General features: G+C 43.2%; 1 protein-coding gene across 3 annotated transcripts in view; it reads left to right on the forward strand.

Annotated features, from left to right (window-relative positions):
• The first annotated feature begins 982 nt into the window (after positions 1 to 982).
• Positions 983 to 12,768, forward strand: part of LOC135526091 (arf-GAP with SH3 domain, ANK repeat and PH domain-containing protein 3-like) — a 49,710-nt gene continuing 37,924 nt past the window's right edge. For all 3 annotated transcript variants that reach the window (XM_064954183.1, XM_064954185.1, XM_064954184.1), the window contains exons 1-2: positions 983 to 1,321; positions 6,032 to 6,104. In XM_064954183.1, the coding sequence (XP_064810255.1) occupies positions 1,160 to 1,321; positions 6,032 to 6,104 (235 nt within the window). In that variant the 5' untranslated portion in view covers positions 983 to 1,159. The remainder of the gene's footprint in view (positions 1,322 to 6,031; positions 6,105 to 12,768) is intronic.

A 12,768-nucleotide genomic window follows, 5' to 3' on the forward strand; every position in this document is an offset into this window, starting at 1 on the left:
CACTTCAGTGCAGTACAACTATTTTTCACAGCATTGCAACTACCCAAAATATATATAATTTAACGTACTGTTATATTTAATATTGTATTACATACACCAGCATTTCTTTTTAAAGTTTACACCAATGTTGAAAGCTAAGGCTAAGTAAAGAAATGCACGTTTAATAAAATACATGTATACATGTAATTGGAGTTAGTCAATAGAGTTTACAAAAATTAAATTGGTCTATTCTGTTGGGTAATGGTTAATACAGAGTGCTGGTGAGTCCTTACTCCACCCACTTCATTCACTGCAATGCAATACACTGCATATGAATTACATATTGGTTTATAGAGAGAGAAAAAACGACTCTATGTGCCGATGTAAAAGTGGGGTTTGGATTACTCAGTAGGTTTGTAGAATGTATATATGGTGTCATTTCATAGGGCTCTGAATAATACGGAGTGTTACTGGCCTTTTACGACACCCATTCCATAGGCCATGATGCAGATCACTGTATTCTAAACTCCCAACCCCACTTTTACTTCGACAGAAATTATACATTTTTCACTATAAGCCAATATGTATTCCATATTAAAAGTGATTTACGTTGTGGCCTATGGAATGGGTGTAGTAAAATACTAGCAACACTGCGTATTCTTCAGCGTCCCATGAAATTACACCATATATAGATTCTACAGACCCTACTTGACTGCTCCCAACCCCGCATTTACATCTGCACAAATAAACGTTTTTTTCGCTATAAACCCAATATTGTCAATACCAGTCTCGACATTGTATTTTTGTAATGATGTACATTTGTTGCATTCACAACAAAATCGACATTGATAAAAATGTAACGACATTGATAAAAATTTAATATCTTTTGAAACAGTTATCCACTTTGCAATGTTTTGAAATGCGGGCTTTTTATTTGGAAGGTTTTTCTTAAAGCCATTTGAAAGTGACGTCATCTTTAGTGCTGCTATCATACTGTAGTCAGCAGTGGACCTCACTCGAATTGCACCGCAGTGTAAGAAAAATCGGACAACCATCAATTTTCACTCATATAGTTGTGAGCGTGGGAATGCTGTCGCGGGTAATTTGACCTTTTCCACAAAGGAGAACCAGTGCATTTCCCGCGGAAACATGCGTGTTTGAAACTTTAACGACCTTTTAAATGTCTTCAGTTGGACCTTTTTACTTGGAGAGCAACATGCCGGAGCATATCAGCATTTCGGACTTTGTTGCTCTGACAAACGAGGACTTGGCATCACCGACTACCTCGATTTTTCAGTCCAAAATGAGTGAATGTCGGAACACTGTTTCGGCAGTCGAAGAGGTGAGCTGGGGGGGTTTCAGTGCGCACTATTGTTTACCTGTCCACAGGTAACTTGTTGTTGACAGTTAGTGGTGGGAGGTGAACCGATAGGTAGACGAACCTCCAGTGAGTAAACTAGCCAAGCGAAACAGTTTTGCCAAGTTCACTTTGTCATTTATAAAAGTAGACTGTATAAATATATTTTACCCTTACGCAACACCGCTGATTCAAATAACCAACTCACTATAACTTAGATTATTTGAATCGGGGGCAGGACCAAAGTTTGGGAACCCTGAACTATCTCCCGAGTGGCGCAGCCATCTAAGGCACTGCATCTCAGTGCAAGAGTTGTCGCTACAGACACCCTGGTTCGAATCCAGGCTGTATCGCAACCGGCCGTGATTGGGAGTCCCATAGGGCGGCGCACAATTGGCCCAGCGTCGTCCGAGGTTTGTTCGGTGTAGGTCGTCATTGTAAATAATAATTTGTTCTTAACTGACCGACTTGCGTAGTTAAAGGTTAAGTAACATAAATTAATTCAAAAGCTACAGCAGCACGCTGAGCTTTGTCTTGCATTGGCTATAGCCTTAGCTTAAAGGCCAGCAGATGGCGAAATTGAGTCGTCACTTCCCGTCCAAATTAATTATATGCAGCTGGCAATACATTTGCATGCCTCGTTAAACGGTTCGTACCTAAAACTTTCTCCGTTCAGGCTGCATAGGCTTCGATTTCCTCTACACCGCTAAGACTGGGGGGGCCTCTCTAAAATGTTGCTAGGCTGACACACACACGCATACAGACATGTAGTACGGATGCACACAGTCACACACCCATAAAGGCACTTAGCGCACACACACCAAAGCCGGGAACTGCTATAATGATCGTGACGTGTCCAAGGTTTGCGAAACATACAATAGAATAGAGGAAAGATGGCATTGTTTGCTGAGCATACACCCAGTCCGTGTCAATGGTAACCGTTTTATTTATGGGTGTAACCGTTTTGCTCTTCTCAAGAGTATAGGGAATTGTTGTGAGTGTGTGTGAGTGACACAGCAGGGGTGAATGACAGGGTCTGATCCTCAGGATGTCAGGTTTTATGCTATACAGACACTAGGGCAGTGTTTCCCAACCCTAGTCCTCGAGTAACCCCAACAGTACACTGTTGTAGCACTGGACAAACACACCTCATTCAACTCATTGAGGGCTTGATGATTAATTGACAAGTTGAATCAGGTGTGCTTTTGTCCAGGGCTACAATTAAAATGTGTACTGTTGGGGGGGGGCTACTCTAGGACCAGGGTCGGGAAACACTGCACTGGGGGTTAGGCAGCGTAACAAGCCTGTGATTGAGTCTAAACAGGGTGTGCTGGAACTGCACCGCGGTGGTCTGACCTGTACATGGACACTGTGTACAAGGAGAGGTTTCAATAAGGTTATTCCTTTTGTTAGATGGTGACATGACCTCATATTGGAATGGAGCCATCACCTTAACCCTTTTACACTTAAGTCAACAGATTTGACATCGACGTGTAATAGGTTGACATTACTTTTTCACTTTGACCACAGTCTTGCCCTGACTCCAGCTTGGCCCCGCCCACTTGCTCGGAGGTTGACTGTGAAACGTTGGAAAGTACGGGAGGAGTCACTCCATTTTCTAAGCCTCTCCATACATTTCCATACATGTTTACAGTCCCATGCACTTTTTCCATTAGACAAATAAGACAAGGGCTGTTGTTAGGCTATATAAACACTAACCACGACTGGTCCAGTTAGCTGTAATATATCAACTATTTTGGTGCCAAAGGAGCGTCATGTAGCTAGCTAGGTTCTTTAAAATTCACGTCTGTAACTCAAAGCCAGTTCAACTGCTGCCCCCCCCCCCCCCCCCCCCCCACACTCTTCCCCCTCAGGGACTGATTTAGACCTGGGCCACCAGGTGGGTGTAATGAACGATCAGGTAGAACAGGTCATCAGCAGTACTCCAGACCTCGTAGGGTAAGATTTGAATACCCCCTGTTCTTAAGCAAACAGAGTAGAGTGAAGCTACATGTTGACTCACGTCAGGGTGGTGAACCTGAAAAACGACAGGTGTGGTTGGTGCCTGAGAGACATCATCAGCCCAATGATGACAAGCGTGGTGATGCTAGACAGATAAACCACTGATTCACCTGTTAATGCAAAGTTAGTCACGGCGTGGGAACTTCTGGGTCACCATGACCGCTGCTAGACAGTCAAAGAATTGCGGTTTTCCTATAGACGGTCCGACAGGTTACATTTCTTTCACTGTTGCCCTTTGTCAGTTCTACTAGGTGACATTCTAACTTGAAGACTGTGGCGTAATGTTTTGCTCCGATCTCCCATTGACATCAATGCATCTGTCTGCGCATGTAACTATGTCAAAGCCAGATTTGCATGCATAGGCAGATCTCAAGTTAGGATTTACCCCATAGGGAAGGATCTGCCTTTGTTTTCCTAAAACCTTCTGCTACTAATGGACGGGAGTCAATATGACACTATGCACTGTGCACAACATTGACTTGCACCCCCTTTTGCCCTCAGAGCAGCCTCCATTCATCTGGGTATGGAAAGTGTTCCACAGGGATGCTGGCCCATGTTAACTCCAATGCTTCCCACAAGTTGTCAAGTTGGCTGGATGTCCTTTGAGTTTTGGACTAGAGGTCGACCGATTAATCGGAATGGCCGATTTAATTAGGGCCGATTTCAAGTTTATTTATTATACCTTATTTAACTAGGCAAGTCAGTTAAGAACACATTCTTATTTTCAATGACTGCCTAGGAACGGTGGGTTAACTGCCTTGTTCAGGGGCAGAACGACAGATTTTCACCTTGTCAGCTCAGGGGATCCAATCTTGCAACCATACAGTTAACTAGTCCAACGCTATAACCACCTTCCTCTCGTTGCACTCCACGAGGAGACTGCCTGTTATGCGAATGCAGTAAGCCAAGGTAAGTTGCTAGCTAGCATTAAACTTATCTTATAAAAAAACAATCAATCAATCATAATCACTAGTTATAACTACACATGGTTGATGATATTACTAGTTTCTCTAGCGTGTCCTGTGATGCATATAATCGATGCAACGCAGGGGGATGATTTAACAAATGTGCTTTTTTCAAAAATGCGCTTTCATTGGACGACTGTACCTAACCATAAACACCAATGCCTTTCTTAAAATCAATACACAGAAGTATATATTTTTAAACCTGCATATTTAGCTAAAAGAAATCCAGGTTAGCAGGCAATATTAACCAGGTTAAATTGTCAATTCTCTTCCATGCAGAGTCGGGGTATAGTTTAGGCAGCCTGGTTCATTGCAAACTAATTTGCCAGAATTTTATGTAATTATGACATAACATTGAAGGTTGTGCAATGTAACAAGAACATTTAGACTTAGGGATGCCACCTGTTAGATAAAATACCGAACGGTTCCGTATTTCACTGAAATAATAAACATGTTGTTTTTACGAAATGATAGTTTCCGGATTTGACCATATTAATGACCAAAGGCTCGTATTTCTGTGTGTTATAATTAAGTCTATGATTTGATAGAGCAGTCTGACTGAGCGATGGTAGGCCGCAGCAGGCTCGTAAGCATTCATTGAAACAGCACTTTCGTGCGTTTTGCCAGCAGCTCTTCGCAGCACAGGGCTGTTTATGACTTCAAGCCTATTAGCCTAATGGCTGGTGTAATCGATGTGAAATGGCTAGATAATTAGCGGGGTGCTCGCTCATAGCGTTTCAAACGTCACTCGCTCTGACTTGGAGTAGTTGTTCCCCTTGCTCTGCATGGGTAACACTGCTTCGAGTGTGGCTGTTGTCGATGTGTTCCTGGTTCGAGCCCATATAGGAGTGAGGAGAGGGATGGAAGCTATACTGTTACACTGGCAATACTATAGTGCCTATATTAGTCAAAGGTATATTAATTACAAATGGTATAGAGAGAAATAGTCCTATGAATACTATATTAACTACAACCTAAAACCTCTTACCTTGGAATATTGAAGTCTCATGTTAAAAGGAACCACCAACTTTCATATGTTCTGAGCAAGGAACTCAAACGTTAGCTTTTTTACATGGCACATATTGTACTTTTACTTCTCCAGCACTTTGTTTTTGCATTATTTAAACCAAATTGAACATGTTTCATTATTTATTTGAGGCTAAATATAATTTTATTCATGCATTATATTAAGTTAAAAAAGTGTTCATTCAGTATTGTTGTAATTGTCATTATTACAAATAAATAAATAAAAATCGGCAGATTTAATCGGTATCAGCTTTTTTCGATCCTCCAATAATCGGTATCGGCGTTGAAAAATCATTAACGGTCGACCTCTATTGTGGACTATTCTTGATACACACAGGAAACTGTTGAGTGTGGAAAACCCCAGGAGCGTTGCAGTTCTTAATACAAACCGGTGCACCTGGCACCTACTACCATACCCCGTTCAAATGCACTTAAATATTTAGTCTTGCCCATTCACCCTCTGAATGGCAATACATACACAATCCGTGTCTCAATTGTCTAGAGCATTTAAAAATCCTTCTTTAACCTGTCATCTGTGCTGATTGAAGTGGATTTAGCAAGTGACATTAAGGGATCATATCTTTCACCTGGTCAGTCTGTCATGGAAAGAGCAGGTGTTCTTAATGTTTTTCACACTCGGTGGATGTTTCATTAACTCTCTTCTTCTCTCTCTGTGTTGCAGTCAATGGAGATGGACCAGAACACCTTACAGAGGATGAAGAAGATGGTCAAGGCTATTCACAGCTCTGGAATCAGTAAGTGGCTCCTCGCCACACACACTGTATTACAAACACCCAATGCATATTAAAACATAACTGCAGGCTTTAATAAGAGACTTGGGTGTGGGATGAGGTCTCATTATGGTTCACGTGTTTGTTGATGAAATCCGAGGCTGACGTTGTATGGGACGTGTTAGCTGAGCCACTCCTGTCTGTCTGAGACACAGGAGGTTGGTGGCACCTTAATTGGGGCGAACGGGCTTGTGCTTATAACTGGAGCGGAATTTATGGAATGGTAACGATTACGTCCAACGCTTGGTTTCCAAGTGTTTGATGCCATTCCAGCCATTATTATCAGCAGCCTCCTGTGGTCTGAGACTAATTACAGTGTGTGTTTGACAATGGGCTCAATGTTAGCTGTTTGACTGACACTGTTTAGTTCAGACACCAGACTCCAGAGGTCAACTAGGGTGCCCCCGTGTTTGTGTGCACACGAGTGTGTGTGCCCCACTGTCCACCTACCACACACTTTGGCTTATATAATAGTTGCTTTGTTGGCAGGATGGTTAGAATGATCAAGTCACCCACCAGTTTGGCATGCTGATATTGTCTAAGTCCAGCTATGAAGAATACTGTAGAAGCTTCTGTCTGATTCTGGCACATTTTTGAAGAAACCTTGCCTCATACTTTGATGTAACTAAACAATTACTCACCAGTTTCGCAATGCTAACATGAAGTTGAACAGCAGCATCAGTAAACTTGGATGGAGTTTCGATTTCAAAATGAGTCTTGGATGCCAATCTAAAAAGTTACTTGTTTTTCAACTTTTCCAAACTCTGAAATATTCTGGTTTCCATTTTGGGGGTTTAACTGTCAGATGTGAGTCAGTGAGCCAAAGTTGGGAGATGTTTGTCAGTTCAGCAGTTGAGACCCCAACTCCACTATTCTCCCCCACCCCATCTCAACAGCCACTTTCTCTCCCCCTCTTAATGTGGCACTCCAGTCTCATTTTCACCTAATTTACTTAATCAAAGGCACATCTCAATAGGTGGTCATGACATGGCACAAGTGGGGGGGACTTTCCTCTTTTTCTCTGGCTCCTCTATTGTTCCTCAAGCAAAGGTGGAGGCTGACGACATCACAACTTCCAATCAGACCAACTCCGTGAAGGCCTTACTCTTTGAATATGTGAAATTGTGCTCAACCTCGCGCGCCTGAAGATCAAGTCATGACTAGATCTTCAGGTCTGAATGTCGGAGCTCTAGAAAGATGCCAGAGTTTCCGACTAGGAATGCCACTGTTTCAGTGTGTGTACTTTACTATATTTATACTTGGGATATCTCTTTTCAACAGTAAAAGTTCAAACATCGCTGGAGGACTTCATTAACTGGATGCTTATGGGGCTGTTCGATACCACTAAGGCTAAGGGAGGTCCCCCTTTTCATTGTTAGTGGCTGGCTGATTCAGAACCGCTCAATCAGCCATGATGTTCACGTGTGATGTGTTGATTAACTCAGCAAAAAAAGAAACGTCCTCTCGCTGTCAACTGTTTATTTTCCGCAAACTTAACATTTGTAAATATTTGTATGAACATAACAAGATTCATCAACTGAGACACAAACTGAACAAGTTCCACAGACATGTGACTAACAAATGGAATAATGTGTCCCTGAACAAAGGGGGGATCAAAATCAAAAGTAACAGTCAGTATCTGGTGTGGCCACCAGCTGCATTAAGTAATGCTGTGCATCTCCTCCTCATGGACTGCACCAGATTTGCCAGTTCTTGCTGTGAGATGTTACCCCATTCTTCCACCAAGCACCTGCAAGTTCCCAGACATTTCTGGGGGGGGGGGGGGGGATGACCCTAGCCCTCACCCTTCGATCCAACAGGTCCCAGACGTGCTCAATAAGAATGAGATCCGGGCTCTTCGCTGGTCATGGCAGAACACTGACATTACTGCTCGTTCTGTGCGTGATTTCCTGCAAGACAGGATGTCTGGTGGTCATGCTGGAGGGTCATGTCAGGATGAGCCTGCAGGAAGGGTACCACATGAGGAAGGAGGATGTCTTCCCTGTAAGGCACAGCGTTGAGATTGCCTGCAATGACAACAAGCTCAGTCTGATGATGCTGTGACACACCGCCCCAGACCATAACGGACCCTCCACCTCCAAATTGATCCCGCTCCAGAGTACAGGCCTCGGTGTAACGCTCATTCCTTCAATGATAAAGGTGAATCCGACCATCACCCCTGGTGAGACAAAACCGTGACTCGTCAGCGAAGAGCACTTCTTGCCAGTCCTGTCTGGTCCAGCGACGGTGGGTTTGTGCCCGTAGGTGACGTTGTTGCTGGTGATGTCTGGTGAGGACCTACCTTACAACAGGCCTACAAGCCCTCAGTCCAGCCTCTCCCAGATTATTGCGGACAGTCTGAGCACTGATGGAGGGATTGTACGTTCCTGGTGTGTTCCTGGTGTAACCCAGGCAGCTGTTGTTGCCATACTGCAGGTGTTGTTATACGTGGTCTGCCACTACGAGGACAATCACCTGTCCGTCCTGTCTCCCTGTAGCGCTGTCTTAGGCGCCTGACAGTACGGACATTGCAATTTATTGCCCTGGCCACATCTGCAGTCCTCATGCCTCCTTGCAGCATGCCTAAGGCACGTTCACGCAGATGAGCAGGGACCCTGGGCATCTTTCTTTTGGTGTTTTTTCCCCCAGTCAATTGAAGGCCTCTCTTCGTATCCTAAGTTTTCTACAACCGTGACTTTAATTGCCTACCGTCTGTAAGCTGTTAGTGCCTTAGCGTCTCACCTACGCTAGAGGTTAACGTCCCACCAGCACAAACATCCGGTGAAACTGCAGAGCACGAACATTCTAAATACACCATTTGTTATAGCAAACCTTGTAAATACATATATCTTACATCATTTAAAAGATGAACATCTTATTAATCCAGCCGCTGTGTCAGATTTCAAAAAGGCTTTACTGCGAAAGCAAACGATGCGATTTTCTGAGGACAGCTCCCCGCACACACAAGTATTGCTAGCATTTTCCAACCAAGCATTAGTGTCAGAAATAACAATAAAATAAATAGCTTACCTTTGAAGATCTTCCTTTGGTGGCAATGCCAACTGTCCTAACTACACATTGAATGTTCGTTTTGTTTGATAACATCTATTTTTATAGCCTAACACGAAACATTTGTAAACTGCTTGTGTCGTGATTTCCGTCTCATTTAACTTTGGACAACGCGTTCGTGGTAATTACACACACTAAACAAACGAAAACAACCATGACTGGATAAACATTACAATCCTATGGTTGTTACTAACACAACCATACGTGATGGTTCTTTTCCCGGGACGTATTGACCGAAACAAACCGATTTGAAGACACCAATCAATAACCTCATTGCGCACCAATGGTTGGACCGGTCTATCATTGATTGACTGTATTTTGGCCCAATGACCATGGATCATCTTGAAATCTAGTTTGGAAGATAGCCAATGAGCTTAGGTAAACTGCAATATGTAATGGTTATACATTCGAAGACCAGCCTTTGTCGTGAACTCTGGCGTAAGAGAGGTTCATTCGCCATTGCAAATCCTACTTGACGGAGCCATGTTACGCATAGCAGTACATAGTCAATAGCATTTTCAGCAAGTTAATTTAAAATATATAATGGCGAATAAATCAGGAAAAGCTAAAAACAGTCAAGGTATACAGATTTAACCCAAATTATAGAGGAAATTGATAGAGAAATCGAGACCGAGTAAATAGTAACCCTTGTTTTTTTGTTTTTGTTTGTTATATATTTTTTGGTGTGTGTTAGAATAGCATTTATGTATTTTGTATATAGTTCTTTCCTTCAAAATGTATCACTGTACCAATTCGGCCACGGGTACATTTGGTTACATTTGTGTGGGACACCTGGGTGACTTCATGCTCAATGTCATGTAGCTTGCTAATTTTTTAAGTTATCTGTCTAAAACCTTGCTCAGCTATTGTTTCCATCTTATGTTCTTCATTCAAATCATCCACAGCATCCTATCTGTATGTTTGGCTGTTCTTGGTAATTTGAAATATGATGCAGCAAGAATACAAAACAGAAAATGTATGTTTATTTCCTTGTATTTTCTTCTACCAGATCTATTGTTATATTCCCCTACATTCAATTCACATTTCCACATAATTCAGAGTGTTTGTTTCCTTTCAAATGATACCAAGAATATGCATATCCTTGCTTCTGGGCCTGAGCTACAGGCAGTTAGATTAGGGTATGTCTTTAGGCGGAAATTGAGAAGGGGGGGGGGGGTTACAATGAGGATCTGTGAAGTTATTTGGATTTTTACAAATTCTTTGAAAGACAGGGTTCTGAAAAAGGGACGTTTTCTTTTTTTGCTGAGTTTGTGGTTGGTTAGGCGGACTCTCCATCCTCTTTCCATTCCTTTTTTTTCTCTCCTATCTATTTTTCCTCTCTCTCACCCCCTTTACCCCACCCACCAAGAATGGCCTATTCCTCTCAGCTCTTGCCAGGATGCAGTGGTTTGTGTATGTTGGGAAGAGATGGGTTTGCTGGAGTTTTAAAGCTCATTAATTATCTTCCCCATGGACATTAGTCAGCATTCTGTTGCTTGTTAGATGTTTGTTATTGGCTCACACACACAGGGACACAAACTCCCATGCACACGTTTTCTAGTACCCATTTCAGACTATTGTGCTGTCAAACTACACTATGCTGGCTTTGATCAATACTGTTCCAGCAGCTAGTATAGCTGTGCTTGGCTCCATAGTATGAAAGGGCATATGGGGTCACTTTCCTTTGGGTCATGACCTAATAACATCTCTTTATGAGCCCTGGCACCACTGGGTTAGGTTAGACCCTATACTGGACGAAGTGACCCTGAAGACTAAACAGACGCAGTTATAAATAATCAGACTTTCCAACTCTAAGCTTTTCCACTCCGTTCTCTCACTTTGGTCCTTTTGCTTAGTGTAGAACTAGTGTCCTGACTAGGGCTGTTACGGTGACCTTACCGGCAGTAATGAGTTTTGATCGCAGTCACATTCCACGTGACCATTGAGTCACGGTAACTAGGCTCCTCCAAAACTGTGCTCTGATGCTGTTGACGGTTAGTAGCCTACCAAACTTGCCAACGGCTAATCGATAATGGCCTGGTACTCAGTGCTCTAGTAAAATTTTATTGGTCACATACGCATGTTCAGCAGATGTTATTGCGGGTGTGGCAAAATGCTTGTCATTCTAGCTCCGACAGTGCAGTAATATCTAACAATTTCACAACATGTACCCAATACACACAAATCTAAGTACAGGAATTTAATTACGAATATATAAATGAATGGACGAGCAATGTCAGGCATAGAGTAAGACATAAAATACGGTATAAACATATGAGATGAGGAATGCAAAATATGTAAACATTATTAAAGTGACTAGTGTTCCATTAATTAGTGGCCGGTGATTTCAAGTCTGTATATATGCAGCAGCCTCTAATGTGCTAGTGATGGCTATTTAACAGTCTGATGGCCTTGAGATAGAAGCTGTTTTTCAGTCTCTCCGTCCCAGCTTTGATGAACCTGTACTGACCTAACCTTCTGGATGATAGTGGGTGAACAGGCAGTGGCTTGGGTGGTTGTTGTCCTTTTGATCTTTTTGGCCTTTCTGTGACATCAGGTGAGAAACTTGAAGCTTTCCTCTTCTCCACTGCGGTGGATAGGGGGTGGTCCCTCTGCTGTTTTCTGAAGTCCACGATCACCTTTGTTGAGTTAGAGGTTATTTTCCTGGCACCACACTCCCAGAGCCATCCCCTCCTCCCTGTAGGCGGTCTCGTCATTGTTGGTAATCAAGCCCACTACTGTTGTCGTCTGCAAACTTGATGATTGAGTTGAAGGTGTGCTCGGCCATGGGTGAACAGGGAGTACAGGAGGGGGCTGAGCACGCACCCTTGTGGGGCTCCAGTGTTGAGGATCTGCAAAGTGGAGGTGATGTTTCCTACCTTCACCACTTGGAGGACTGTCTGGAAGTCCACGACCCAGTTGCGCAGGGCGGTGTTCAGACCTAGGGCCTCGAGCTTAATAATGAACTTGCAGGGTACTATGGTGTTGAATACTGAGCTGTTGTCAATTAACATAATTCTTACATAGGAATTCCTCTTGTCCAGATGGGATAGGACAGTGTGGTGGCGATTGCATCATCTGTGGATCCATTGGGACGGTAAGCAAATTTAAGTGGGTCTAGGGTGACCGGTAAGGTGACATAATCCTTGACTAGTCTCTCCAAGCACTTCATGACAGAAGTGAGTGTTACGGGGCGGTAGTAATTTAGTTCAGTTGCCTTTGCTTTCTTGGGTACGGGAACAGTGGGGGCCATCTTGAAGCATGTGGGGACAGTGGACTGGGATAGGGAGAGATTGAATATGTCCGTAAACACACCAGCGAGCTGGTCTGTGCATTTTACTTTTTAAAATTTTATTTAACCTTTATTTAACTAGGCAATGCTCTGAGGATGTGTCTAAGGATTCTGTCAGAGCTGGCAGCCTTGCGAGGGTTAACGCGCTTAAATGGTTTACTCACGCAAGCCACGGCAAGGGAGAGCCCGCATTCCCTTGGTCGTGGGCTGTGTCGGTGGCACTTTGTTATCCTCAAAGCGGGTTAAGAAGGTGTTTAGCTTATCCGG

The sequence above is a fragment of the Oncorhynchus masou genome, chromosome 32 (genome assembly GCF_036934945.1).
Source record: "Oncorhynchus masou masou isolate Uvic2021 chromosome 32, UVic_Omas_1.1, whole genome shotgun sequence".
Taxonomy (NCBI): Eukaryota; Metazoa; Chordata; class Actinopteri; order Salmoniformes; family Salmonidae; genus Oncorhynchus; species Oncorhynchus masou.